The sequence below is a fragment of the Syngnathus acus genome, chromosome 6 (assembly GCF_901709675.1).
Source record: "Syngnathus acus chromosome 6, fSynAcu1.2, whole genome shotgun sequence".
Lineage (NCBI taxonomy): Eukaryota > Metazoa > Chordata > Actinopteri > Syngnathiformes > Syngnathidae > Syngnathus > Syngnathus acus.
In genome coordinates, this window is record NC_051092.1 from 4,223,083 (window position 1) to 4,250,691 (window position 27,609).

Here is a 27,609-nt window from a genome sequence, read left to right on the forward strand (position 1 = left end):
GCCCTCTGTGTGTCCACTATTATTAACAGAAGAAAATTAACTTTACATCTTGTGGTATTTTTCACCGATATTTTTCAATTTTGTCTGTTCCTGATTTTTTTTCCCTCAAATATGTTATAATATTTCTCATCTAATTTATATTGATTTTCCCCTCCCTCTCAAGTATTTTAAATATTTTTCGGTTTTACACTTTTGATCGTTTCCATAGGATTTTGGTGGGTTTTTTTTGGGATACTTTTTAATCCCAAGATCCTTTCAGCTTTTTTTTTTTAAAAACATTGCTTTGGCTTTAATTTGTGCATGAGTATCTAATTCGTCACTCCCAAAGCCAAACATCGTGTATTTTCCTTATCTCCTGATAATAACTAATAGATAATAAATATTTGATCGATTTTTACCTACGAGAAGCTAGCTGACGTGTCACGTGACTTCCCGTCACCTGTCTGCTCTTCATGTGACCACCCGAAAGTTTGTTAGCACGCCGCTAACAAACCCGAACTAGCTGGGGCAATGATTTCATCCCGTTTCTGTCAATCACGCTGCCTCCGTTCCCGTGCTTCTTCCTGTGTGCCAGTAAAGTGTGCGCGAAACATCTATTTGTCATCCATCAGCGCCCAAACGAAGAAAACAAACCATCCCATTTCCTGCCAATGAGGAGCCCTTGGCCACATCCTGCCGTGGTGAGTCTATTAAAAGTCCATTAAAGTCCATCCGCTGATCTGCTTCATCGCATTAAGTCCGGATTTATGTTGTTTGGTAAAAGTGGCCACTGGGTCAAACATTGAAATAACCAATTGAATGTCTGGTTGCAAAATGGCGAAGTGTTTGGCGAATATGCATTCATTACATCATAAAATTTACTTAATACAAAGACGATAAAATTCAAGGATAATATCAACTTTCGGGAGTCTGAAAGACCCATTGTGGTGGTATTGACCCATGTAAGTAGCAGATCTCGTATTACAGCCCTAATGCATTTCTGATGGACTTCTGTGTGCAAAAGTAAGACAAGCCCACAAAAGCTGCGTATTGCTTTACAAAGGAAGTGCAGACAAAGTTTCTTTGGGTGGGTAATAAGGTTCATTTTGAGTGCAATAAATGAAAGTCTCAGATAGATATGGCAGCCATCTTCTCCTCTTGCCTTGCGTGCTTGTTAAAAAGAGCAAAGAGGACCTTCAGGGTGGCCGCCACGTCCTGAGTGACGACATCTAAAAAGAAAACGTTGACACGTTAGGGTTTTTATTTTTTTTGTTTTTTTAATCTACAGGTTGGGTTGCTTGGGCTTTACAATCAAGCACATGACGTCAGACTGAACATTAACGCGTGCGTAGTTATTTGTAGCAGTACCTATAAACTGCCACTAGGTGGCGAATTTCTGCCCCCTCAAATGACGTGTGTGGCAAAGTGGGAGTAGTTGGGAAGAATGACTATTTTAGTTGCAGTTACACGCGTGTGAGTTGTAAGGCGTGATGTAAGAGTGTTGTGACGTCACCTCCTGCTTGAATTGATACGTGCAGGCCCAGATGAGTGAGGAGGCTCAGGGCCAGTGACACATTGTGGAGCTACAAGGATATAAAAAAAAGAATTCCAAAACCTGACTCATTGGATAACCCGCATGAAATTGGCATAATTTGGATCGTACCATTTGTGCGTGGTCGACGGGGGTCAGACTGAAGTCACAGAGAGGAATGAAGAAACCCTCCAGTTGGCCAATCAGTAGCAGCAGAATCACACCATCAGAAAACTGCACCAAAACAAAACGCAATGATTACAGTCCATTTCATCGTGATCCACGTCACGTTTGTACCTGCTTATCCAAGTCGGACACTTGCAGGCCCAGGCCGGCCATGCTCCTGTTTACAAAGCCAAGCAGTCCCTAAACATGGGAAGACATTTTGTTTTAACACTACTGCCCATTTTTAAGCACCATATGATTTGTGTGCTTGCAAATGTCATAAAACCAAACTGGCTGTTTGGTGGACACCAAATTCTTTGTGAAAACTAGATGCAGAACGCCGCGCTCTGCTACACGGTTCACACAAGGTGGGCCCGAAAAACTTTCTGCCATTAAAATGCGCAAAGGCTCGTAAAACCCAACAAGGCCTGAGGGTTAAAGAGCAAAAGTCCAACGAGAACGCTGCTTAATTGCCTTTCCAACACTTGAGTGCCTCTGGAGCTTTCTGTAAATTGGCACCTTTGCTCTCTTCCTCGTCTCGCTCGTCCTTGTTTCCATACCTGTTTCACCAGCGCGACCTTGTGAGCCTCCATCTTCAGCAGCTGCTCCACGCGATTCGCGTCCCCTGCACGGTGGAGCACAAAAGCGCATCATTAAGACGAGCACTTCTTTTTTTTAAAGTACCAATATAGTGTTTGAATTTAAAGTGGGGCATCTATAAATAAGAAAAAAAGAATTTTAGGAACGATATTCACCATCGGTTCTGCTGACGTTCTCTGAATCGCTGCTGGAAACAAAAACAAGAACAATGTCATGTTCTCCTCAGATGACCAGAACTTCAGAGTGGTGGTCACCTCTCTTCCGTCAGAACCTCGGTTTGAACGTCTGATCGGATTCCTTTCCCGCTCACCTGCACGGATATCCGTGTGAGCAAACACTCGACCCGGAACTTTTTCGAGCCTGACTTACCTCCACGAGCGCAACTTGAACCTTCACGCCAGTAGGCAACTTCAGCTCGGGCTGGAAATGTCTCACCATGGCAACCAGCAGATGGAGAGTGGCCAGGAGGTTTTTCTTGTGGATCGCTGAAAGAACGGCAGTTCAATTACGGAAAATGGACCCTTTCAAGTCATTTTTAATTAGATCTAAAAATACATTCCTTTCAATGGACGTCAATTCTGCGCGGAATTGTTTGTTTGTCATCGTGACTCACAGCTGACGTCCCACTTGGTGTGCGGCTGGTCCAGTCTCTTGTCCAACTCCTCCATGACGGCTTCCAGCTTTCGAATCTGAGCCGAGCTGCTCCGCGCAATCTCCTCCAAGGGCAAGTGCACATCGGCCAACCTGCCTGCAGGAAACAAAGAATTTGAGAGGATTTTAAATCTCATGAATAAGAAAATGTTTAAAAAAATGCTAAGTGCTAACAAAATAGAAATACGTTGAAAACAAAAATCCAAAAAAGACAACGGATGTTTTTGAAAACTGACCGAGGAGATGATGAAGAACCAGCCCGTCGTACAGATCCTCATCCAGACTCCGAACCACGATGTGCTCTTCTTTCAGAGTGCGATTGATCCAATCCACCAGTGCCTGGCCAGACAGAAACAGACGCTTTCTTTCATCTCTCTGCATTGAGCTCTTTGATAGCCCTAATTAATTTTTCCGAGATAAAACCAAATGGAAAAAGAAGCAAAGGAACTCCTCTATATTCAATCTGACAACATACAAAGAAGCTTATTTATTCATTGGCACTTGCAGGAGACACTTTCTCCGAGGTGGTGGGGGGAGGCTGTCATCCACAAGAGCCTGTCAAGCTGCCCCCCCCCAACTTGTGATCTACCTCCCATAATTACCTTCATTAAAATTTCAGGCAACCTTCCACCTGCCTGCCTGCCTGCCTGCTCCAAGAACGTATGATTCATGCAGGCTGTGGAACGCAATTCTCGGCCAACCTCAAGTGTTCACGTCATTTCAAGAGTTTTTCAGTGTTTTGGTAGTGTGTGAGAGTTTGTGTGAGAGTTGGTGTGAGCGTTTGAGTGTGAGTGCAAGCAGGAGTGTTCCCGTAGTGTGTGTGTGGTAGTAGTGGGGGGGGGGCATAAAAGTTATGTATAAATGAGAGCGTTTCAGTGGAATGTGTGAGAGTAGTTTATCGCTGTGTGAGAGAGCAAACTTACCTCCTTGAGCTTCTCCAGTTTGGGGTCTTTAAGAGACGTCGGCTGAATCATTTTCGTCCTTGCAACTGTTTGGAGGACAGGCACATTAAATGAATGCTAAATAATATAACATCAGTCAATACAAAGAAGAAATGACATGAGATGAAATAATAAACATGATGTAGTCGGTGATAGCAACCAGCTAATCTTCATTCAATCATTTTCCATCAGCTTCTCCTCACTACTGATAGAATCCAAAGGAACTTACTTACCCTGTAAGCATTCAGCATCCATACCTCCGTCTTCTTGTTCATTGTGGGCCTGAGCCACATCCGCCTCCATAGCGCCCTCTCTGGCAAGACTTGATACAAACGGTCGTTCAATCATTCATCTTCGGAACTGCCTATTTATTTTTTAAACTGACTTTTTTTGAAGATATATACGTATATATAGTATATATATATATATATATATATAAAGCATTTGGCACAATTCATATCTATGCAGGATTTCTTTTTCTCAGTTCTGCAAAATGTGGTGAGAACAGCAAAGTCCAGTCTGCGCTTTATTTCAAAGGCTACTTTGAATGAAAGTTTTTGGTCCTTTCAGCTTCAAAAATGAAAACCAGTCAAAACATTTGACTTGAGTATGACACCTTGGCTCTCTTCCTTCATGTGTCATATGAGAACACACATGAAAGTAACACGTGGTGACAAGTCAGACCTTCACATCCTCTTTTGCAGTCTTTGTGAAGCCTCTGACTTCCTTCGTTTTCTTCAGAAAACAAGATTACCGACAAAAAAAAATCAATTTTTCAAGCTGCTTACCTCCCCCGATGGCTTACGGCTCCCGAGAAGAAGCAGAGGGATGAATAAATACGTTCAAGTTCAATTTTGTGTTTTCCGATGAAGAGCTCTGTCAGCACTCGGGCGCTTTTTACAAAAAAATAAAATGTCAGCAGGTTAAAAGTGAAGCCACACACTCACTGGAGAGGATGTGATGTAGAGAACAGTAGCACTTCCTCAATTTTAGTGAGATGGCACTTCAGTACAGTGCACAGAATACAGAAGGAAGCATTACAAACAAGCGTGGCACACGGAACTACTTGTTTTATTGTTGGGCTCTTGCAGAATCACAATCGACTGTTCATGGATTTGGTTTTAAATATTTTGGAGGGAGGGAGGGAGGGATTGATGGATAGAGCATTCTCTTGCAAGCGCAGGCAAAAACTCCGGGAAATACTCAAAGTCCCACCCCAGAACCTCAGAACTGTGAGGCAGACGTGCGAGCCACTGCGCCACCATGCTGCTATGAAAGACAAAGTTCACACTGTAATCTTTTAGTAAAGTCCCATTAAGCATTCCTACTAACGCTGTTTCCAAATGAAAAGACCGAGACGCGACACTGGGCGAGTTGGAGCACTCAAGGCAAAGTGTGTGTTGTGTGTGTGTATTAGCACATCAATTGTCGTCCCATGCGTCCAGCAGCCTCCATGAGACCCACCAAAACAGACAGGAAGTGCAGAAAACAAGCTAAGGTGAAAAAAGGGACCACCTGACAACCAGATGAAGGGGCAATTTGGTAGGGTGGTGGGGGGTTATGTGGAAGGTTTCCATAGCAACAAAGAAGGGAGTTCTAAAATAAACCTGACATTCCTTTGCCCAAATTGGTGGAATGCTTGTGAGGCAGCGCTAACAAATTGTCACTTTGGTGATTCCTTACAGCGCGTTGACTCATCTGCTCGTTCAATAATTCAGCCAGGCGTCAGAATGCGCAGCTTGTCTTCCCAGTGGCGCCAGCGGGCGAGGTGGGGGGGGGGGTGTAGCCGGAGATCTCCGGCCTTCTCTCGGGGCTCGTCTGAAAGGTCAGTCGATGGCAGGCCTCTTCGACTGCGGCCCACCTGGGGCGGCGCCGTTTTATAAAGCGTTTGTTCGTCATCTAACGTGAGCCGTTTTTTTTTTCTTCTTCTTCAAATAAAGATGGCGGCCATCTGTTCAGACAAGTTGCCGCCATTGCCAGCCCACATGGAAATAATTACGAAATTTGGTCTCAGGCTAGTTTGAAACTTTAAATTTAAGGAAAAAAAAAGTAAAACATGTCTCCTTTAATATTCACCCAAAAACTTTGAGAAAGAATTTCAAGCATTTTGGTGAACGTTAGCACTTGTGTGTACATTCAAGATGTTTTCAAGTTGATGTCAACGTTCATAGTTGCGCATTCAACAACTTTTCTAACAGGAATAAATAAACAAGATGTTTTTTTTTTTTAAAAAAAGCGTTCCCAATCGTCTCTGACACGACCGAAGAGTCCTTGTTTGTGACCTCACACGCGAACACGCCGTCACTCGGAGTTCTTGTAGTTGGTGAACAAGTTGTAGAGGACCCTGAGGGTGGACTTGAGGTTCAGGTTGACCACATCTGCACAAAAGGTAACAAAAAATGTCCATTCATCAAGCCATTCAATTCCAGCTCCTCAATTAACGTTGCCTTCTTCATATGGAGCGCAAAGTAGGCCAAAATATGAATTTCCTGATAATTACCATAAGATACATTGCGATTGCATCCACAGGGCTTATTTGCATATTGTAATTTTCTCTGCAGAACTAGGACCTTGGAGATAAATTGTTTTGGTGAAGAACAGCAGAATGGGCTGCAATTAGGATTCAAGGTGAAACACGAGTTGGCTGCAAATGACAACAACAAAGAAAAAGAAAAAAACATCGTCCCCGTGGAGGTACAATGCTGTGATGGTAACAAAAAGATGAGAGAACAAATGAACTCGATTGTTTTTCTGCTTTAGGAAGGTCTGAGTGGATGACAGAGAGCTGAAACGCGACCCCCCACTGATGATAATGTCATAAAACAAATGTATCGCTTTATCTTTCCATTGCGGCCTCTGACTGTAATTGCTTTAATGGCAGCAAATGTTGATTAACCTTTAAGTATTCCATTCGTCACGACTATTAGATTTCTCTTCTACCTAATATTCCATCCTATAATATCATCTTTTTATGTATATTGATGCACGACGTGCTACAGGCTGCCGATGGTTCATTAAATTATAAGACAGAAAAGTGATGGCCAAGCTCCGTTTAGCTTGGCGCTCGCTTCAAATATGACGCGAGGTTTCCCTCTAGTGGAGAAGAGCAGTATTGCAGGAACTGGTCCTTATAAATTTCTTACACTAAAAAGTACTTCCCAAAAAATGTGTCAAGCCAAGCTTAAAATAATATATATAAAAAAATAGTTGTATTCCATAAAAAATATTTAACATTGTTGAAAACGGGCATTACCTTCTGGTCTGGCTTTGGGTTTTTTTAGGCCGCCATCTTGCATGAGCTCAAAGGCGAATGCCACATTGTGGACCTGATTCAAAAGATGTCATCTCAGCTTGGGATATCGTTCACAACGTGCAATAATGGATTTTTTGTTTTTTCTTCATGAAGGTCAAAAATCACCTTCTGGTCAAAGTTCTCTGGGGTGAGGAAGAAGTTGTACAGAGGTACGAAGTAGTCCTCCAACAGCCCCATCAAGAGGATCAGGTAAACGCCATCAGCAAACTGAACACAATATTACATCATCACAGTGACTTGATTTAAGAGTTGAAATTGTTGCATGACCACGATCTTAAGTCAAAACATTTCATAAATTTGCTTCCAGTATTCCAATAGACATTCCAAAAGTTGAATATATGTGCAATTCTCTTCATTTTAAATTTCATTTCCACTGAAATGATGGTGGTCATGTGAGAAACTTTGAATACCTGAGATTCCAGCTCAGTGACTTCCAGGTTCAACTTGTTCAAGTGCTTGTTCACAAAGGTGATGAGTGACTAAGGGGGCAGCAATCGGATCATTTAATGGGGGGAAAAGAAATCTGAGTCTGAATTTAAAACGGGATTTTCTTACCGTTTTGACCACGTTGAGTTTGTCAGGCGCGTGATCCAGAAGCGTATCGAAAGCATCTCGTTCTGTTGAAGCAAACAGACATTTATTTCGAATAAGTAAAGAGTAATCTTACTAAATTCGGATTTTGGAAACTTTACATAAAAATCACCATCATACATAGAAACTATCATGACTTACCAAATCTCCCCATCATCATTCTGGAAAGGAAACAGAGCCAAAAAGCACAATTCAGTTTGCTACGTATGTTAGTGCAAATTTAAGATGATTTATTAAAATCAATCTATGCATTATACTGCCCCCTGGCGGAAACGGCACGCACTTGCGAATTAGCAACACGATGCCCATTGAAATATGATACTGTTGAATTCGTTGCGTTGGAATACAACATAGATTGATGTTTTTCTTGTAAAAATATATTTAAAAAAATATTTTTAAAAAAAAACAGCGCTCACTCGGTGGTGCTGGTCAGCTCCTTGTTGACGAGGGCCGTCTGCAGGAGGCCATCTCGCTTCTGCTCAAACATTAGCATTGAAGTGACGTCACATTGCAACGTCACACGCGGAGCACGCACCCACGCACACCTCACCTTGACGACCACCACCTTGACGGAGACGTGCTCGGGCAGCCTGATGGCCGCCTGGAAGTGCATGGCCAGCGACACCAGCAGATACACGATGGCCACCAGGTTCTTGCAGTGGATGGCTGCAAAAACATTCACGCTGAGGATATTGACTGCAAAGCAACTACAAATATTTTGATTGCATTATTAGAACAAAAATAAAAAGAGCGGCAACCACAAAATTAAAAGTATTGTTAAATGGACTGCGTGGGTGTGCCCAATGAAATGTCTCATGAATGTGCGCGACGTGGCAGGAATGCTCACTTCGTTTTTAGTGACTTACCACGTCCATTGAGCTAACAGCGTTGGTGGTATAGTGGTGAGCATAGCTGCCTTCCAAGCAGTTGACCCGGGTTCGATTCCCGGCCAACGCAGTTGATTTTGTAATTTTTATTAAAAACAATATTTTTCGTCGTAGTTTATAATGTAATGTTATTTGTTCGGGATTGTTTTGTTTGTATGTTTTTGCGGATGCAGATGAATGAATGTGAAAATGCAACTATCGGTCGGAAACAGCTTTCTTAAGGAACCAGATCTTGAGAAGAAGCGTTGGTGGTATAGTGGTGAGCATAGCTGCCTTCCAAGCAGTTGACCCGGGTTCGATTCCCGGCCAACGCAGTTGCTTTTGGATCATTTCTATAACAAATTATTTTTGGTCATAGTTTATAATTTAATATTATTTGTTCGGATTGTTTGGTTTGTTTGTATTTATGAATGCAGATGAATGAATTACAATTTGAAAATGCAACTATTGAAGCGAGTTTACAATGGATGACTGGAGGGGGGAAAAAAAGCAGTTTCTCATTGAAGGAAATAATAATAAGAAGCACTGGCACACCAGCGTTGGTGGTATAGTGGTGAGCATAGCTGCCTTCCAAGCAGTTGACCCGGGTTCGATTCCCGGCCAACGCAGTAGCTTTTGGATAATTTGAAAGGGAGCACTCACAGTCAACACTCCACTCAATTGACCAGCCATGGGGACGCAGCAGCTCATTGACAGCCTCCAGAACCGTCTGGAGCTTCTGCTTCTGGCCGATCTCCGACTGGGTCACTTCGGCCACGTTCAGTTTCCGGCCTGACAGCTTTTCTGGGAGGAGAACCGTACTTCAAATAAGACCGTCTATTTTCGTCCCACAATGAGACTTGGACATAAAAATAAATTTACTGTGGTGCAACCAAAAACTTTATTTTATTTTTTTGCCCCAAAGGCTCATACGGTATCAAACCCTAAAATACTTTAGCTAAACGACCCTAAAACTAATTCCCATTCACTAACATTGTATCCTAAAATCACGACCCATGCAATATTGTTTTGGCCACTACGTCCGGCGGTGGCGCTGCAGGCACGTTTGGGACAAAAAGTAACAGGAGGCGGTTTGGCGTTTTCCACAATTATATCACGTCAAAGTTGTAAAAAAAGGCCTGCTAGAGGACTGTAAGACTGGCTCCTTTAAGATGTGCTTCAGATTGTGCGTAAGAAAGTAAGTTCTTCTCGTTGTTTTATTCTATAAAATACCTGCCTCTTTGCCTGCTAATTAGTGATACGCAATGTGCTTTAGCATGTTTAAAAGAGAGCTATCGCTAGCGCTTGTGTGTACATCTCTAAGCTGTACTTACGTAGATATTGTGTTGTGATATTTACAGTATTTAGACATTAATACTATAAATGAAGTCGTTAATTATATTAAAAAAAACGCACATTTTACTTACCGTATTAGTGTGGACTCTATTACCGGTAACACGTAATGGACACTAGAGGGCGCCCACGAACGCAGGGGATAACCTGACTCACCAAAAAGCTTCTGCAGCACTTGTCCGTCATAGCAGTCTTCCTCCAGGTCTTTCACGATGATCCTGTCTTCCTCCAGCTCACTGTTGATCCAGTCAATCAGCACCTGTAGTGTGCAGTGGATAGAAAAAGTCTACACACCCCTGTTCACATGCCAGCCTTGTGTGATACACAAAAGAAAATAAGACCTAGGTTCATTTAAAAACGTTTCCCACCATTCTTGTCAAGTAAATCCTGTTCACCTCAAATTCCAAATTTCTAGAAATATCTTTTGAGTATTTCTACTTCTTTTTACCTTCAGCAAATCTTTAAACTTGGGGTCATCTCGCGAGGTCGGGTCCAGCATGATCCTCTCGGCGTTCTCCTCTGGCAAAGACAAGGTGAGACAAGTTTTTTTTCATCCCCTTCACACATGTTGAGTGCAGACATGATCCCACGTGAGAGTTAAGATTTTTTTTATTGCATGTAAATGAATACAAACAAATTAAAAAATACATCAAGAAATGTGTGTTGCTACCTAGCAGAGTGTCCTCGGGATGGACGTTTGTCCCAGAAGGAAGCATTGGAGCATTGATGGCATTTTTGCCTTCCTCGTGGAGGTCACTCACTAGTCGCACGGCAACACAACACACACACAGACACACACACATATGAATAGAATGCACCATGAGTAATGTCCAACAGCAAATAGCACCTAAATATAAATTCCATAAAATAAATGTTATCTTGATTCATCAGCATTGATATAGTTATTTCCTTTGACTGTTAATGTCACTGCTTCTGTTTTCCCCCAAGATTTTTTAAAAAGTACTGCCAGAGACACTTGGTCACTTTTTCCACGGGCCACATGATGTTCCATCAACAAGTTTATCTCTTCATGTTTCCTGTTTGGCTACAAAAACGAAGCCTTCAGCAATCTTGCTAAAAGAACGGCGCGTTTAAGTGCAGACCCAAATGGAGGAAATAAATAAAAGTAAACGCCACGCAGATTGAAAGATAATCAATATCTGCTATCACGTTGAAAAATTGGGCTTTGCCCGCTAATGGACACATTGATTTTTTTTTTTTTTAAGACTCCATTTCACTTGTTAGTGCGCTCTCTATTCGATAGTTATTTTATGCAAAAAATAACGTATTAATCACTGTATATTATGTCGAACAATTACAACTTCAAAGCAGTAGTAATGTACATTTGCTCGGGGGAAGGCGTCCACGCCACATTTCCGATCTGATACCGTCAGTTCTTTTTAGCCTGGAATCTCCTCATGGCTCAACATTTGGCTGCATAATTACAGAGCAGAATTGCTACATTTCATCCTAATTGCGTCGCTTCCTCCCCCGTGGCTCATCTGCTTACATTACGCCCGCTTCCGAGTCAAATACGACCTGCATCAAAGTCGGCAAAATCCAACAGCCACCTACGTATGGACAAACCCCTTAAAAGCAGTTTAAGCCCAACGACGCATCATTTGTGAGGCACGTCCGACTTGTCATTTCTATCAAAGTACCTGGTTTCTTCCTCTTGGTACCGCAAAGTAATCCCGCCATGTCCCCACTTTGAAATTCCTGCTGGTTGCACGATGCAGTAAATGCATGCACAGTTATATGTCAATATGTGTGAGGGTGTGTGTGAGTAAGGCCGAACAGTAGCTGGGGCGTGTTTATTTCTGTCACAAATCTCCTCCCCACCTCAGAGGTCTAGTTACTGGAGATGTGTGTGTGTGTGTGTGTTAAGAGTAGAATCTCCAATGGACGCTAGTGTGATGTAATGGTTGGAAATGAAAGCCTGAGTCTGTTGCACCCTGTTTAGCGCTGTTACTACTTTTATTTTGGTAGATTTCTATTTCCTCTTTTATTCCCACTATCATTGACTTGATAGTCAACTGGATATTTTGAAAAGAATATTAGGGACGGGTGAGTGATGGTATCGTTATCGATATTTCAAGGTATCAGTACTTGCGACAGCAGCTGATACCAGTATCAGACGCCATCTTGTGGCCATTTTATTATCAGGAACTGGAAATTAGAATAATAGAAAATGGTCATTCATTTCATAACTATAAGGGAATGTATAGTTTTGTGTGTAGAAAGTATTGGCGGTATCAATACTTGGTATCTCTACCGATGAAACTCAAGAATTGAGTACCGGTATCGGTCTGAATAAAAAAGTCGTATTGAACATCCTTAAAATGTATTGACTTAATTTTAATGAACAAATGAGTTCAATGTTTACCTCGTGTGTGGTGCTGGTGCATGCTCATCATGTTTTAACCCCCCCCTTTCATATAAAAAACAGTTTTTCTTCTTGTCTATCTGATGGTCTAACTCAGCATAAATTTTGCATTTCAATGAGCCACCAAATCAAGCCTCTGATACTTCTTACTTGCGGCAGGCAATCAATCAGGCAGTGACTCTATTACCGCTAACACAATTCCACTAATTCAATCCCCGAGCAAAGCCGGCAACCCAGATAGAACATGAGTTGTTTTTTTTTCGCTGACATTGTATTACAAAAGCAAATGAATGGACAAATCTTGGAGTCAAATTACAAAATTTCTTTTTTTTAAATTAATTTATTACACCTCTAGCTGTGGCTCTATTTACATATTAGTTATCAAACTGTAAAATGAGGAATCAAATGTACAGTGCCTTTGTGGATGCCTTGTATATATTTAAATTATGTTTACTCTTCAAAGGCAAAGATGTGAGCAGCATTCAAAAACAACAATGACGCTCAAGTGACCCCCCATTAGAGCTCTGGGACAGGAGGGGGAGGGGGTGAGAGGCAGTTTACTGGTTGAGGATATAAATAAAGTGGCAGTATATGGAGGCGACAGACAGGCTCTTGAATACAGCGCAGGTTATTTACGTCGGCAGCACGAGACTGGAGAGCAACAGAAGCCCAGAGATGACCGGGGGTTAGTAATAGGATGGGTGGATGGTTTAAATCTGCCTCCTAGTGGCGGGGAGCAGAATGGGTGCTCGCTCTCTTTGCTCAGTTTGCAATGATCTTTGCTTTTTTGAAACGTGATCTCGTTTTAAGCCGACAAAAGTAATAGCCCGGCACAATATTTAATTTTTGGGGTTTTAGCTGTCTTTTATTTCATGTGCATCACTTTGCAAACTGCTGTGGTTAATTCGATTAAGTTGAATAAACCGCACTAACAGGAGAAGCAAATGGCCACACAGAGATGAAACGGCTCATAATAAAGAAGATATAGATATTATTATATAAATTATTATTATATATATAGATATTTGCCAATGTAGTCGTAAACAGGGGAACCCCCCCCCCCCCCCCCCCCCCAATTAAGAACACAACTTACTCTTTGCGGTCATCATTCCAGCAGCAACCGAGCAAGGTTTAAGTCGTACTAGTGAATGTCATCAGCAATTTGCGAGACCACATAGTCAGGATGTGAGCGCTGGTTCCTTATAAAGCAACTCATGGATGTGACAGACATGAACAGACACTTTGGCCTTGTCATAAAAACGCACACTTCCTGTCAGTTTGTCACAAGCAACCCAAGAAAAGTGCAGCAATCTGAGCCGAGTGAGAGAAAGTCAAAATGTTCCCCATTAAGTTGTGGTCTCGATAACTTGACAACGGGGACAAAAAACAAGAAGACCACAAAATGCTGACATGGAAAATGAGTTTTCAGCAAAAGGTTACGCAACTTTTCCCAACGCTACTCATCGTTAGGGTGTTTCCTCTTGAGAATAAAGTCACCACGCCTGACAGAAAACCCCAGCAGCTTGCAAGATGAACCAGTAGAAAACATTACCTTTAAGTTCAAACGTGCTGTAAAATAAAATATACTTGAGCAATAAAGCACAAGAAATGGTAGTACTGCATAAATACAGTATGTCAGAGTATCATACAGTATTGAACTTTACAAATCGCATTGACTGTTTGGTCCAACAGTAAAGTTGAATAACGTGCTTTTTTTCCCCCTTGTGTAATGGCACATCCACTCCAGTAGATGGCAGTGGCGCACTCATGTTTTTCAAATTTATTTGAATACTTTTGCTCATACTATAGTGTTGGCATACTTCTACACTAGTGGTCTTCAACCACCAGTTCACACCCCAGTGCCAGTCAGCAAGCCATTTGGTACTGGAATGCAAAAATGGATTTAAAATCTCTGCAGTAATAATCGGAATAAACATCAGCCCATATTGTAGAATACTTCAATCCTATTTAATTTTGTGCAGTCCTCGAGCAACTTGTAGCTGACCCTCAGTGAATACACACACAGGCGTTAAATCTCGCAGCTGTTTTTTTTTTTTTTATCACACGCGCGCGCACACACACAAAGGCTCAAAATAAGTCAAGACAAACTCTGACAAGTGTTTAAAATGTAAATAAGCCCACCTAAATCTATTTGAACTTCCTCTTGACTATGTGGCATTATTGTGCGCTTCTATTTATGTCCGTTACCTCACATAATAAGAGCGCGCGGTATGCTTTGTCTCGGACGTGATTGTTTGCGGTTACGAAAGAAACTAATATAAAAAACCGACGTCATCAATATTGTAAACGAGCCCGCAGCATTTAACTGGAGTGCCACGTGATTGCCGCACATATGAGCGCTAAAGGAAAATAAAAGAATATGGATGACTAAAATAAGATCATTTGGAAAAGAGACGAAAATATTAATAAATGACTTACCTTCTTTGGCTTTCTTCCTCCGGACCAAAGTGCCCCCGAGTCTGCCTAGAAAAGACTCGTCTTTTTTGCTTTTGGCGGACTGCGAGCTGGTGGACATCTTTTGAGCGTGTGAGCGTGTTTCTGTCACACACGCCACACACGCACGCAATAGTGATGATAAACAGGGAACGGTGCCTGCGAACACACACACCGGCCAAGTCAAGGGCAGAGACGGGCTGGGACGTCGTACTGTGTGACGAGCATGGACCAGTGCGTCAGTTCACAGCGCCTCCAACAGGCAGGACAAGGGACTACATACGATGTCATGATGAAGTAAACTGTAGGCCTCCTTCAGAATTTGGGATCCTCGGGCAAGGGTGTAGCATCGAATTATAGACCCATACCACCAAGCAGACACATAATTGGATTCATATGAATTATTTTAATTTTGTATAAAAAGATGTCTCAAAACAACAACAAAAAATGGTTCATTGAAGATTTGTAAATGTGTGCTATGGGTCAGTCAGCAGGGATTGACTCCAGTTTACCCACAACCAGAATGACAAGCACCATATCAAAAAAAATAAAACATATATAAAAAAATAAAATTAAAATAAGAATGGATGGAATATGAATAGACACTGGCAGTGGTCCTATGATTAGCATGTCTGCCTTTGGCCTTCCTATGTGGGGTTTGGACCATGTTCTTGAAATGCAATGGAAGGAATACATATTGAAGCTTCAGTTGTCCTCACTTCCACTTTCTTGTACTGTTTTGATGAGAAAATAGCACAATACAGTTTTTAAATGAAATATTGAAGAGATGATGCGTGTGTGCATGACGAGCACTCAGGTAACAGCAGCTTGGCACTGACTGTTATTTTGCCTTCACCTGAAGTCCTCAGCAGCGTCCAGTCGGCCTGAAGGTGGAGTCTCAAGCGCTCCAGTGCCTCAACATCATCAGCTACTGGAGCAGGAAGTTGCCCCAGACTTGGCGCGGGACTCCCAGAGAGGGACGACGCTGTTGGCTCGACTAAAGCCTTTTCATCCTCCTAAAATGGAAGCCAGGTAAAAAAAAATCCTTCTAATCCATCTACTGCTGCCTCTTCTCCTCACCTGCACCAGCACAAGCATGTGACCGCGAGCCAGGCCGCCAAGGAGGCTGACCAGCTGTTGCCACGCGCCTTCGCTGGGGCCGCCTGTGCCGGGAAATCGCGCCAGCAGCACCAGAGCGGGGTCGTACTCGTAGGCCAGAGGCAGGAGGAGCCCGAACGTGGCCTGCGCCAACCCCGAAGTTTCGCCGCAGCCGTTCTTCAGACTCACAGGTATATAATGTTTGCACCTAGGCATCTCTAGCGCCCCCTTGTGGATGTCTACTGTAAGTGTTGTCCTAAAAGACATGAACGCGCTTGATCGGTGAAGCTCATTTCATGACGATAAATACACGACAAAGTAGAAATAATATTCACCCATCTTCTGGCAGGTGACTCATGACTCCATTGCCACCAACGCATACAACCAAAACGCTGCAAAAAAGGAAGAACTTGTTTTTGTTGCTAATCCAGTTACAGTTGCATCCACTTTTTTTTACCGTTGTTTGAGAGCGGTTGCATGCTTGATGACCGTCTCCAGTGCCACAGAGACGTCACTGACCAAGGCCAAGCCATTGCGGATCTGGTCGGGGGGTAAAAAAGTGGCAATATTTTGGAGGGAAAAGCAGCCAGTCATAATTAAAAAAAAAAAAAATTGACCTCATTTTTCTCCATTTCCCCAACAAGCGCAGTAAGACTGGATAGTTTCGTGACAGCATCACCTTCAAAATCCTCTCTTATTGGAGAGAGCGACAAAGATAATCATTAAGGAGCCTTTTTTTGTTTGTCCAGGTGAAACAAAAAGAGAATCGCACTTGGTTGAGCGCGAGCGGGCATTATTAGGCAGGTGGAAGCGTTCGCAGCCGTCCGGACAATCCACGTCCTCGGGGATCACCACCGCCGTGCGTACAGGAGGCGCGACGCGCTTCTCAGGCTCGGGCCATGTGACGTGGTCTTTGCCTTCAGCTGCTTCACCGCTTTGGAGCTTTTCTTCTATCTTAATGCGCTTCGTGCTGACGTCCGAAGGGGGCGCTTCAGCTGGAGGAAGGTACAAAAATATTTCACTCAGGGGTTCGATATATTTGATGTGTTTATGAAATAAATGAACCAAGAGTTGGTATGTCCCTTCAAGGTTCCCTTCATCGGTCCAGTACCTGCATGCTTGAGACACGACCAATACTTGCGATGAGCTGCGCGCACACACTGAACCGACTCCAGCGTGCTGAAAGAGAAACACTGTAAGTCACGCCGTCATGCGCAAAGTCAAATTGCCGACACGGCTGAACCTCTGACAGGGTCCTTGAAGGTTGGCGGGCCGGGGCGCCGGATCGCCCAGTAGACTTTGAACCGTGACACACACGGACTGGCCGAGAGAAGTCAAGTTGTATCCGCCCTGCCAAACATTTGCGAGATGCTATCAACAAATTCAAATGCTTATTGAAAATGTAAAGAATGTGTCCGACCTCCAACACCATGCACAGTTTTCCCTCGGCGAGGTTCATCAGCAGGTGGGTGAGGTGGGCGAAGACGTCTGGGGTGGCGCACATTTCACCCTGGAAAATAATAATAATTGATAAAAATGCAAATTAAAAAGCACGGCGCTTTAAATGTACCTCTGGGTCCCCAATGGCAGAGTCAAAGCCCGCACACACCAGCACCAAGTCCGGGCAAAACTGCAAGAAAAATCACTCGAGTCCAGTCAGCCCCGTTACTTTGCGTGAATTCTTCTCACCTGGTAGGCGACGGGCAGAAGGACGTGACAGAAGACGGCAAGATAGTCCCCGTTCCGCATGCCAACCTGGACACAGCGGACATACGACGCTGACTGGAAAGCGAATGGAAAGGTTGGCAAATTCCGCGTGTTACTGACCTTGTTCCAAGGCACATTGATATTAAAGCCAGCACCTTTGCCCTCGCCGACACTGTCATAGTCCGATTCTCTGAGTTCAGGCCAGAATTTCTGATGCTCGTAGCGGTGCCAAGAGAAATAAAGCACGCTGTGGAAGGAAAGCCATTGGAAATTCTGATCACGTCGAAAGAAATCTAGTCAATGTGCGAACCTTGGATCATCCTCAAACGCATACTGCACCCCCTGACCGTGATGTATGTCCCAATCAACGATCAGCACCCTGAAAAAAAAAAAAATCAAATGTCATAAAATAGAAAGACAAGCTCCAAGGATGCACTTGACCTCGTTACCTTTGAGCGCCGTACTTTTGCTGGGCGTATTTGGCTGCTATGGCCACATTGTTGAACACGCAGAAGCCGTTGGCGGCACTGCGCATGCTGTGGTGCCCCGGAGGTCTGCTCACGATCAAACACACGAGACAATGCGCTCAAATCGAACTGAGAGACTGGCTTCAAAGTTCTTACCTGACTAGAGCCATGCCATTTCGCACCCTCCCGCTCATCACGGCGTCCACCAGTTGCAGTGCGGCTCCCGCTGCCAATAAGGCGCAGTGATAGCTGTTCTGTCGCACAAAAATGGAAGCATTAAAATGGCTGCTGAGTCATTTGGAACTACGACTCAGTTTTTCCACAATGTTCCATAGCAACAATGTTAATACCACTCACTGGGTGGAAATAGACGTATCCATATTTCAGAGTGAACTCCCTCAAGTCTTCCAGAGTCATGTACGGCGTCTTCTTCACCGCTTCGAGGTACTCCTCGCTAGAACATTTTTGTGAAACTTCAGAAGGCATAAAAAAAACTTCTGAGAATTAGAGGTTCAGGACTCACCTGTGAATCAGGAGAATGTCGTCGTCTGTGGCTTTGCGGACGGGTACGGAGATACATCGAGCAGCCAGACCGCTCTGGACCAATGCTTCATAACTCACTGTCAGACGCTCGGGCCTCTCGAGCTCACAATCTGGACTGGAAGCGCAGGTTTGAATTTGTAAGATGTGTCTTTCTGCTGCTGCTAATCAATCATAATTATTTATATTACGAAATTCTGCAACAAGCGTACGGGTTAATAATTTTATTTTTTTTGTTCTTTGCATTCATAATTATATCTGTTTTCATTTCATACAGCTGAAGAAACTGCTGTAGGTCTGTTTCCAGCCAAGGTCAGTCTGTTTTGCTTACATTTTTTGGTATTTGCACAGCTCTTTATTTAAATCAGTTTACATTTACTGCCATGAAGCTGTAGGTCCATGTTTTCCTGCCAAAGTAAGCCTGTTTTACTTTACATTTGTTATTTGCACAGCTCTAATTTTTAAAATGTAAGCTATTCGTATTATAGATTTAAAAAAATGTTTAAATACTATTGTACTCTTTATATTTCTGTTCTTTTCCCATCTGTGCTTTGTTGAGTAGAAAGTGGAACACGTGGTGTTGTGTCTAAATTAAACACTTTGCACATTTTGTTTAAAATACTGAAATATATCGTATATTGCCATTCAGTCTAAAAATACCAGGATATCAGTTTTGGTCCATATCGCCCTGTCCTAATTATTAATCATAATTTTATTCCTCAATTAATTTGGTCGTATCTGTTGATTTCATCTTACTTTACAGTTATGAATGGAAAACCTATGACATGGAACACCATTAAGAAAAGACAAAAAGTATTAAATGAAATAAAAACATTTTGACTTTACATTTAAGTAATGTCTCAAACAAAATAATATCAACCTAAGTGAAATAATAATAGAATGCGATTATTTTGCACCAAGCGTATATAAATAGTCCCAGCAGAAACAACATTGCGATAATCGGTTCCGACCATTTAAACGCAACACCGGGCAACTGCTCCCACACGGCATAACACATAAACTTTACTTCTTTTAATTTGACCACAACCAACAAATATATTATATATATTATATTATACACCTTCATTTTTGGAAAGAAATAACACATTTAAAATACTGGTGACGATTAGCTTACCGTGCACCAACCTAACTCATCTGAGCAACAACAACAACGATATAAAACGCACACTTTTCCCAACCCAGTGACAGCACCAATGTATGTACACGCGTAAAAAGATGCACAAGCTTGTGCTGCAGTTTTTAAAATAAAATCAAAGAGAGCACTAACGAAATAACGCTCCTTGCTAAAAAAAAACCTGGCAGTCGTTGCGCTGCTGGAACGTTGTGCCCACCAAGCAAGAACTTGTGTCGGACTTATTAGCCAAATGGCTGCTTACTTGACATCTCATACTTACTCTAACCAAAGCAGTTTGTAGCGGGTCATCTCCTCGTCGTAAATTAAGGCTGTTCCCATCTTAGATGTCCTGCAGTCTCCTGGAAAAAAACTGAAAAGCTCAGATTTCTGAAGCCGAGCAGGCGAAACTTTTTTATGGGTCATGGGTCACAGCATCCCCCTCGAATATAAAACGGTGCTGCGCTTTGCTTCAAAATAAAATTATAAATCTATATAAATTCACGATGTCAAATTATACATACAAAGATCAAGATATAACACATGGAATCACTTCAATTCACCATTAACAATCAAAATATAAAATACATAACTTGAATATAATACATTGAATAATAGAAATTTAAAAAGATACTATTAACATTCATTTGTATTTTTTTCAGTCATTACTACATTTTATATCGAAATTAGTCGAGACTTAAACAGCTCTGTGTACATACTGCACAGTAATTAGCATTCCATAATGTACGTGTTCTCAAGTTTTCAAGAATTTAAACAACAAAAAACTTTTACAAACACATAGACTTCTGTGATTTTGCACCATTTTATTTTTAATACAAAAGCAAGAGTGCAACTATATAGTAAACATGAAAGGAAAATCACACATTTACAGTAGAATAGAATAGAATAGATCTTTATTGTCATTGTCACACATGTACAACGAAATTTAAAGTATAAATAGTTGAAGTAAATCATATTTGCTCAGTGGCCACGTCCACTCCCGCCATCTTGTCTGCCGTTTCCTCCTGTGCAGGGCCATAGAATTTCCCCCCCTCCTTCTGTGCCTCCTTTCGTTTTCCCTTCTCCCGCCTTCGTAGTCCACACATCAGCAGCAGCGTCCGCCTGCATCTCTTTCGAAACGATGGATCGCAGGCGGCGTAGAGCAGCGGGTTGAGGCAGGAATTAAGATAGGCTACGCACGTAACGTACGGGTGGGCCGCCAGCAGGATCTGATCCAAGGTACAAGAGTACGGCAGAAACCCAAACTCCAGGAGCAGGGACAAAGTCTTGTTGACGTGCAGAGGCAGCCAACACAGGAAGAAGGCCAACACTAGAGTTACGATGACCCGGAGGAGTCTGCGCTGGCGGCGGCGGTCGGGTCGAGGCCCGCGGCCAAAGTGTCTGCCGAGGAGACGGGCCAAGGAACAGTAGCACACCAGCAGGACCACGAGGGGCAAAAGGAAGCCGAGCAGTGTGGATTTGAGGCTCAGAACCGCCGCCCACCACATCTGGGCGCGCTCCCTCTCGTCCTCATCTGGCTCGTCTCCCATCAACATGGAGTAGTCCATCCTGCAGGCTGTAGAACACGACTCATCGGGCCAGTCGGACTCCTGCACTGAGCGCAGAAGCAAGCCGGGAAGCGCCAGCACCCCTGCCAGGAGCCACAAGCCCGCCAACGGCCACGAGGCCCGGGTGGGAGGGTGTTGGCGAGGGCACCTGGTCAAGACCCAGTAGCGCTCCACACTGAGCACGCTCAGGCTGAAGACGCTGGCGTACATGTTGAGGGCGGTGAGGAAGCTGCTGAGCTGGCACAGCGTCTGGCCGAAAGGCCAGTGGTAGCCCAGGGCCGTGTACGCCGCCCACAGGGGAAGGGTCACCAGGAAGCAGAGGTCTGCTAATGCTAAGCTAGCTATTAGAGAGTCCGTCAGGGAGCGGGACGGGCGCGGGGCCCCGAGAGACGAGGAGCTAGAGCTGGAGGAGGCGTTTCTTCTGGACTCTCGGCAACACGGAATGGCAAATCCCACGGGACTTCTCCTCCTCCCATCGGCTCGGTCCAGATAGGCCCACAGCACCAGAGCGTTGCCCGGGCAACCCAGCACAAAGGCCAGCAGGTAGATGGAGGGGATGATAGAGAAGGAGGGAGACCAGTCTGTGTAGTCGCATTGGAAGAAAGGAGGAGGCGAAGGGGAGGTCAGGGAGTCTGCGTCCGACATGTTGGACTCCATTTAATCGTTCTTGCCGACTCGCATTAGTTGGCTCTTCTCAGATCCGCTCTGCTTTTCTATGCAAGAAAAAAAAAAACATGAACTCACCGTCGTCATATCATTTAATCACAGCACGAACTAATTCATAATAACAATTTGGCTAAGGCCCGAGTCCCGTTAGTTTTGGTTAACCTAAAGCTCACTTACCTGCAGACACGTCATCAGCTTGAATTGAAATCCAGTGCAACGCAGCCAAAAATCAGTTTCTCACTTGTTCTTTAGAAGCTTTCTTTCCGAAATCTGCAGCTTGGTGACGATGGTTCCTATCTTATAAACAAGCTAACCCCCCGGACACTCCCCAATAAACACACATCCGTCCTCTTACTTGTACGCATAGCAGACCACACTAGTGGAGCTACGTGACCTGCAAACAGCCCCCCCCCCCCCCCCACAACAAACACACACACACATTTCCCAGGACACACAAAATGCGTCATTGTCTTGCACAGACACACATAAATGCAAGAGGCTAATTCAACGTATCCAAATGCTGGGCGACTAGCATGGGGTTACCGTGCAAACAGCCCAGATGCCGCAACAGTAAACAGCAAGTGCAGAGGTCACATTAGCATCGAATTGTTGTTACGGGAACAGATGTTACCACGTACATTCCTGGCTTTTCTTGAGCGAGTCAACCCACACACACAGACACACACACTAACATTGTAAAAGGAAATTTAGTGGTTAGCGCAAATAAAGCGTTTCTGAGGCGCAAACAAGGCTGAGCACGTGAGTGAGAAGCAGCAAAGAACTAAATAAATAAAATAAATAAAAATATATCAATGATTCTTTATAATTTATTTTGCTTTGATTGGCCGAATAGAAAATGTAGTTCTCTATGCCCCCCCCCAAAAAAAAGACAGACTCAGCTTCTCAATGACTTTAATTCATCGTCTTTGCCAGTCGCTTGTACATTTGATTGAATGTTATTTTAAAAAAGAAAGCAGTCTCAAAATTCTGCACAAGCAGATAAAAAAAAATATCATCTCTGCTCAAATGTGATTTAGAGAGAGTTAAACCATCAGAAGTAAAACGTTGGTATTATTTTCGACGATTAAAAAAAAAAAAGTCAGACACACTCACACTAACCCAGGAAGTGTGTCAAATCGCCAAACAATCGACCCGTCAGTTGAACCAGGTGGTGTTGAGCTGCGTCTGTTTCTTAATGCTGGTGTCCAACTTGAGGACTTCCCGTATGGCCATGGTGGCGTACGTGGAGGGCGGTAGCGAAAACTCCAGCCGGAGACCGCGGTACTTCCCTTCTGTTAAGAGAAAAGAAAATTGAAAAAGAGCTTTGAGTTTGCTGTCGGCAGCAACTTCTCTTCGGAGTCCTGACCTTTGTTGAAAACCGGCGCTGGTTTGTTCTCAATTTTCTCAAAGTCACTGTGGACCAGAGAGATTTTGGGGTCGTCGTACTCGATCACCTCCCTACAAAGGAAACACAAAAAGCGACACCCAGTTTTAAGCGAATAATCCGCCTCAATTCAATTTGAACCCACTGCAGTGATTCGTTGGCGCACTCACCAACTGACATCGCTGGGCCTGATGATGACACGTCTGTAAGCTCCGGCCAGCGAGTAGTCCTTAATTTTGTGTCGCATGTTGTCGATGTCCAGCCCGTCTGCGCTCAGCATCTCTCTGTAACCTTTCCCGACTGGCGCAGAATATTTTCCTCATATTTATTTCTTTTCAAACTGCCAGCCTGGTTTGAAATGTGGCTTTTCTTACCGTGGTGCGACGGGTAGATGACGTCAAAGCCAGGGAGCGGCATGACGATGTCGTGTACGGAGTGGCTCTTTGCTTCTTCTTCTGACAGGACGTGTGCTGTGGCTTTAGGGAATCGATCGGCATTGATTCTCAATCGATGATAACACAGTGAGCTAGAGATACCGAGAGATACTGACTTCCTCGGAGAACCAGGTCGCCTTCCACGGCGGTGAGCCCGAAGGCGTCTATCCGGCGGCTCACCATGGTGTTCCACACCACACTTTGGTAGCTGTGGATGTACATCAGCCGGTTGTTTCGGGGGATCTGCACAAAACCACGCAGAACATCAAGACGGGCTTTTGATTCAAATTGAATAGAACTCACCAGTCCGAAGGCGGTGACGATGTTGTTTTTGCCGTGCTGGGCCAGGCCTCGGAGGAGCTGGCCTTCCACGCAGCGCTTGTTGGGCAGCTTCTTCAGGGCCGCCTCGGGGTCCTGAGTCTTGGCCCACTCCTCCCTGCAGCGCACCAAAAATTCTTTCTCAGCTGCGGGGAGACAAGACGGAAACGTCAGCGTGACCACAAAATTCCACTCCAGGCGGATTTAGGAACTTCAGTACCTCCGGGACGAGGCTTGAGAATTAAATCCACCACTTGCTTCCAGTCGTTCTTCAGGATGGCCCTGACACAGAAACGTCGTGTGAGCGGAGGCGGAGTCTCGGCGCGGGACGGCGTCGGTTACCTGCCGACTTGCTGCGTGGGAACCGCCGTGGTGCCGAAGCGCTGCATGCCGTAGTAGTTGATGAAGCCCGTCTGCTTGAGGGACGTCACGGCCTGATGGACCTGGGCGTCGCTTCCTGAGATGTTCCTTACGCCAACACATTAAGCGACTATGAGAAGCAGGACAACTGAAAAATGACGAGTCACCTAGCTCATTCCGATATTGAAAAATAAAGCCCGACATTTGGCGCACCTGATGATCACAGTGAAGTGGTTCCCCTGCAGCTCGCCCAGCTTGAGAGGGTGATTCTTGTAGGAGAAATTTCCCAGCTTGAGGTTCATCAGGCACTTGTTGAGGTGGGCCAACCTTTCTGCTGTGATCCTGAAAACGGAGAGCGTTGGCGGCGTGAGCTTCGCCGCTTGCGCCCGAGCGACTCGTCCACACTCACTTGAGCACGGCGATCTCCTGCACGGTGATGGCCCTCTTGTCCTTGGTGCCCATGTAGGAGAACATGTTGGGTCTGAGCCTGGCAAAACAACATCGAGACGTAAATCAGAAGAAAAATCCACCCCTTATAAATATATAATGTTGAGACTAGCATACCTGAGGAACTTTGAGAGCACATTGATGGCATCCATCGTGTCCTTGTTCTCCTTGTACAAGACAAAGTGGCAGAAGCTGCCGCGGTTTTTGGGCCAGAAGTGTTTCCTTGGTGCTTTAAAAAAAACAAAAAAAACACAAAAGCGTGAGCTCATATCTAAGACATTCGCCTTGACAGAAACAAAAGTCTACTCCTGCCTTAATAAAACGGCAAAAGTAGCTTTAACACCCGACACCTCCTGTGCTTTCTTGTGTGCAGAAGAACTTCTTACCTGCAGATGTCTTCACCTCTATCCCAAGAGGAGCAAAATATAGACAATAGAAGAGCGTTACTCAGCGCAAGATGTTCGGGAGCTGAGCCGCATGCAAAAGCAAACCCGCGAGTGGACTGAAAATAGGATCAGGTGAGCATTCGTGGCGAGCAATCTCGGATGGGAACCTCAGTGATGCCTTGACATCCCGGAAAGACTCATGCACGTGTTTTTAGACTGGATTTACACTGCAAGGCTCAGGCGACGATTCAGATTGTTTTGCTCTCCAATGGCACAAAGAAAAACATTCGTTTTTAGTTATTTGATTAATCATGACAGCCATTTCTTGGATTGAACATGGAAATAATAATAATTTTAAAAAATCAATTATAGACATTAAATTAGGACATCTGACCCGCAGTGTAATCCAGCCTTATCATCATGCACATGCCGTTTGATTTCTTAAGGATGTCATAAAAATATGCATTGAAACCTCAAAAGTAAAAAATAAATCTGGATTTTTTTATGAAAAAGACGCACGAGAAAATGATTTGCTGACTTCACTGAGCAACTTATACGACTTCATTATGGGGTTTAAAATGTTGAGCAGATTTTCATTATTTTGAAATATGAACTTGGTGTTGGACATTTGCTGTCTCCGCTCACCAGCCAGAGCCTTCTTTCCAGCTGCATGGTAGGCCACGATGAACTTGCGACCGTCTTTCTCTTCCGTCTTTGTCTCCAGGCCGGGGAATTGAGTTTTGATGGCTTTGTGTACCACGGTCCGCTTTTCCTTGGACTCATCTCCCTAGACGATACATAAAAATGGATTTAAAAGACTGACCCGAGATAAGCGATAGCCAGCAAGTGTAAAGTCACCTCGATGGAAACGAAGCTCTCTTTGTTCTTGAATAGTTGGAGTTCCCCGAGCTGCTTCTTCTGATCCTCTGTCAGCACCGAGCAATCGGCTGTTTCTTCTTCTTCTGCTGCCGCTGCTTCCTGGTAGAACCAACACACACAATACAAGATGAGTAGCTCTCGCTTTTGTCTCAACCGCTGGTTGTCATGGTAACCAAAGCCATACTCTGTATCTCCATCTACCAACAAGCATTTCAACCAGAGTGAATATTTTGCTGACCTGGGTCTCTTCAGGAACCGAGAGGTCGTCTAAGTGCACTATCTTTCCATCTTTGTTGATTTCATTCACCACAAAATCTGAGTACCTGAGTGAAAATGATCATACATCAATAGCTCGGCGAGAAAGGAAGTGGAAGAAAAGGGTGCGGTTGTAGAGAACAAACCTTTCCTTCAGGATTCCCGAGAAGCCCTCGTGGTCGCTGACGTACTTGCAGATGCCCACGTCCAGCTCTGTGAGGCCGTGCTTCATCATGTCGGCAAAGGTTTCGCCGCTACCGTCCTCCTCCCCTTCCACCTCCTCTTCGGCGCTCTTTGCTCCCCGAGGAGCTCCGTTCTCGTGTTCATCTTCAACTTTGGCTCTCTTGCTCACCGCCGCTTTGTCTTCCTCATCCTCCGAGCAGCCTCTCTTCTCCCCTGGGTGGACTGGAGCTGTTGCGGGCTTGGATTCATCCATTCTAAGCAAGCTGAGACACAAAGTTTTTTTTTTTTTTAGTTGTTATTGGGGGCACATCTTACTGGTGAGAGGATGACAGACAGACAAGAGATGCCAAAGAGGTTGTTTTGCCTGCACTCACTGACGAGCGATTCATCGAAGAAATTTAGCCCTGCTGTTACGCGTACCATTGTCACCAAAATGAAGAGAGCTCTGGCCCAAAAGCCAATGCTCAGACTATACCCTTGGTTGTCATGGTAACGAACGATGGACTCATCATTGTCTGAGCAGATGAGGCGGCTTGCATGAGACATTTAGTGTGTAAAGTGATTTATAAAACATCTAAGTAATGTTCAACAAATGGTAACATAGATAGATAAACACACCCATGTGCAATCACTAAAACGATCTTACGATTGACCCTTTAAGAAGTGTTACTTGTAAAATTGAGGTGAGTAGCTTAGCATGTTTGCACAAGGTACCAAAACGCAGGGGAAATGGGATCTAAGGTGGTAGCAGCGATATTTATTCAAGAATGGAACTAAATGGCGAATTAAATGAACAACAACGCCTTAAACCTGATTCAAACTACCTGAGTGTGGAGAGTGGAGACAGCACAGGATCAAGCGAGCGAATGTACTATACAACACGTGTGTGAGCATCTGCGCGTGCGCGTATTTACTTCCGGGTTTGACCTCAAACCCCGCCTACCAGGCCAAAAAA

At 44.1% G+C, this 27,609-nt stretch overlaps 5 protein-coding genes, 1 long non-coding RNA gene and 3 other non-coding genes across 16 annotated transcripts; 4 read left to right on the plus strand and 5 right to left on the minus strand.

Annotated features, from left to right (window-relative positions):
- Window positions 1–1,053: 1,053 nt before the first annotated feature.
- On the minus strand, window positions 1,054–4,907 carry parvg (parvin, gamma). 5 transcript variants are annotated; one of them, XM_037254231.1, is made up of 13 exons: window positions 4,656–4,904; window positions 4,101–4,189; window positions 3,850–3,914; window positions 3,163–3,265; window positions 2,889–3,023; window positions 2,645–2,760; window positions 2,530–2,585; window positions 2,431–2,459; window positions 2,236–2,300; window positions 1,808–1,876; window positions 1,643–1,744; window positions 1,493–1,562; window positions 1,054–1,208 (listed from the first exon to the last, which is right to left on the minus strand). In XM_037254231.1, exons 2-13 carry the CDS (start codon window positions 4,168–4,170, stop codon window positions 1,108–1,110), a joined length of 981 nt encoding a protein of 326 aa, XP_037110126.1. In that variant the 5' UTR covers window positions 4,171–4,189; window positions 4,656–4,904; the 3' UTR covers window positions 1,054–1,107. The 5 variants fall into 5 exon arrangements, with proteins under 5 accessions (XP_037110126.1, XP_037110125.1, XP_037110123.1 ...); XM_037254230.1 differs by having other exon boundaries at window positions 2,431–2,462; window positions 4,101–4,180; window positions 4,656–4,902; XM_037254228.1 differs by having other exon boundaries at window positions 2,431–2,462; window positions 4,656–4,902.
- Window positions 4,908–5,917: 1,010 nt separating this feature from the next.
- Window positions 5,918–15,023, minus strand: parvb (parvin, beta). Of its 3 annotated transcripts, none has more exons than XM_037254224.1 (13): window positions 14,816–15,023; window positions 10,661–10,750; window positions 10,439–10,509; window positions 10,147–10,249; window positions 9,301–9,441; window positions 8,322–8,437; window positions 8,188–8,246; window positions 7,913–7,932; window positions 7,736–7,797; window positions 7,591–7,659; window positions 7,286–7,387; window positions 7,121–7,193; window positions 5,918–6,245 (listed from the first exon to the last, which is right to left on the minus strand). In XM_037254224.1, the coding sequence occupies exons 1-13, from the start codon at window positions 14,910–14,912 to the stop codon at window positions 6,169–6,171; spliced, it is 1,080 nt and encodes a 359-aa protein (XP_037110119.1). In that variant the 5' UTR covers window positions 14,913–15,023; the 3' UTR covers window positions 5,918–6,168. The 3 variants fall into 3 exon arrangements, with proteins under 3 accessions (XP_037110119.1, XP_037110121.1, XP_037110120.1); XM_037254226.1 differs by lacking the exon at window positions 14,816–15,023 and adding an exon at window positions 13,470–13,752; XM_037254225.1 differs by lacking the exon at window positions 14,816–15,023 and adding an exon at window positions 11,652–11,796.
- Window positions 8,657–8,728, plus strand: trnag-ucc. The gene has a single exon. It is a non-coding gene; the product is annotated as a tRNA-Gly (tRNA).
- trnag-ucc lies at window positions 8,901–8,972 on the plus strand. The gene has a single exon. It is a non-coding gene; the product is annotated as a tRNA-Gly (tRNA).
- trnag-ucc lies at window positions 9,195–9,266 on the plus strand. Its single transcript has one exon. It is a non-coding gene; the product is annotated as a tRNA-Gly (tRNA).
- LOC119124352 lies at window positions 10,423–25,824 on the plus strand. Its single transcript, XR_005098256.1, has 7 exons — window positions 10,423–10,523; window positions 15,693–16,119; window positions 16,678–16,933; window positions 17,018–18,772; window positions 18,920–18,954; window positions 23,875–25,012; window positions 25,325–25,824. It is a non-coding gene; the product is annotated as an uncharacterized LOC119124352 (long non-coding RNA).
- On the minus strand, window positions 15,217–20,233 carry hdac10 (histone deacetylase 10). Its single transcript, XM_037254216.1, has 19 exons — window positions 20,058–20,233; window positions 18,626–18,760; window positions 18,460–18,556; window positions 18,259–18,356; window positions 18,085–18,189; window positions 17,946–18,014; window positions 17,756–17,882; window positions 17,618–17,683; window positions 17,499–17,558; window positions 17,349–17,438; window positions 17,172–17,278; window positions 17,040–17,107; window positions 16,701–16,923; window positions 16,546–16,621; window positions 16,386–16,468; window positions 16,264–16,320; window positions 15,911–16,184; window positions 15,687–15,846; window positions 15,217–15,564 (listed from the first exon to the last, which is right to left on the minus strand). Exons 1-19 carry the CDS (start codon window positions 20,198–20,200, stop codon window positions 15,536–15,538), a joined length of 2,067 nt encoding a protein of 688 aa, XP_037110111.1. The 5' UTR covers window positions 20,201–20,233; the 3' UTR covers window positions 15,217–15,535.
- Window positions 20,739–22,511, minus strand: aplnr2 (apelin receptor 2). Its single transcript, XM_037254222.1, has 2 exons — window positions 22,186–22,511; window positions 20,739–22,055 (listed from the first exon to the last, which is right to left on the minus strand). The coding sequence occupies exon 2, from the start codon at window positions 21,997–21,999 to the stop codon at window positions 20,746–20,748; it is 1,254 nt and encodes a 417-aa protein (XP_037110117.1). The 5' UTR covers window positions 22,000–22,055; window positions 22,186–22,511; the 3' UTR covers window positions 20,739–20,745.
- On the minus strand, window positions 22,904–27,577 carry pus7 (pseudouridine synthase 7). Of its 2 annotated transcripts, XM_037254218.1 has the most exons (17): window positions 27,479–27,577; window positions 26,618–26,917; window positions 26,455–26,539; window positions 26,196–26,315; window positions 25,983–26,124; window positions 25,338–25,355; window positions 25,069–25,180; window positions 24,914–24,991; window positions 24,718–24,846; window positions 24,487–24,612; window positions 24,365–24,426; window positions 24,130–24,290; window positions 23,943–24,069; window positions 23,767–23,868; window positions 23,563–23,692; window positions 23,375–23,466; window positions 22,904–23,300 (listed from the first exon to the last, which is right to left on the minus strand). In XM_037254218.1, the coding sequence occupies exons 2-17, from the start codon at window positions 26,905–26,907 to the stop codon at window positions 23,164–23,166; spliced, it is 1,911 nt and encodes a 636-aa protein (XP_037110113.1). In that variant the 5' UTR covers window positions 26,908–26,917; window positions 27,479–27,577; the 3' UTR covers window positions 22,904–23,163. The 2 variants fall into 2 exon arrangements, with proteins under 2 accessions (XP_037110113.1, XP_037110114.1); XM_037254219.1 differs by lacking the exon at window positions 25,338–25,355.
- Between the last annotated feature and the right edge of the window lie 32 nt (window positions 27,578–27,609).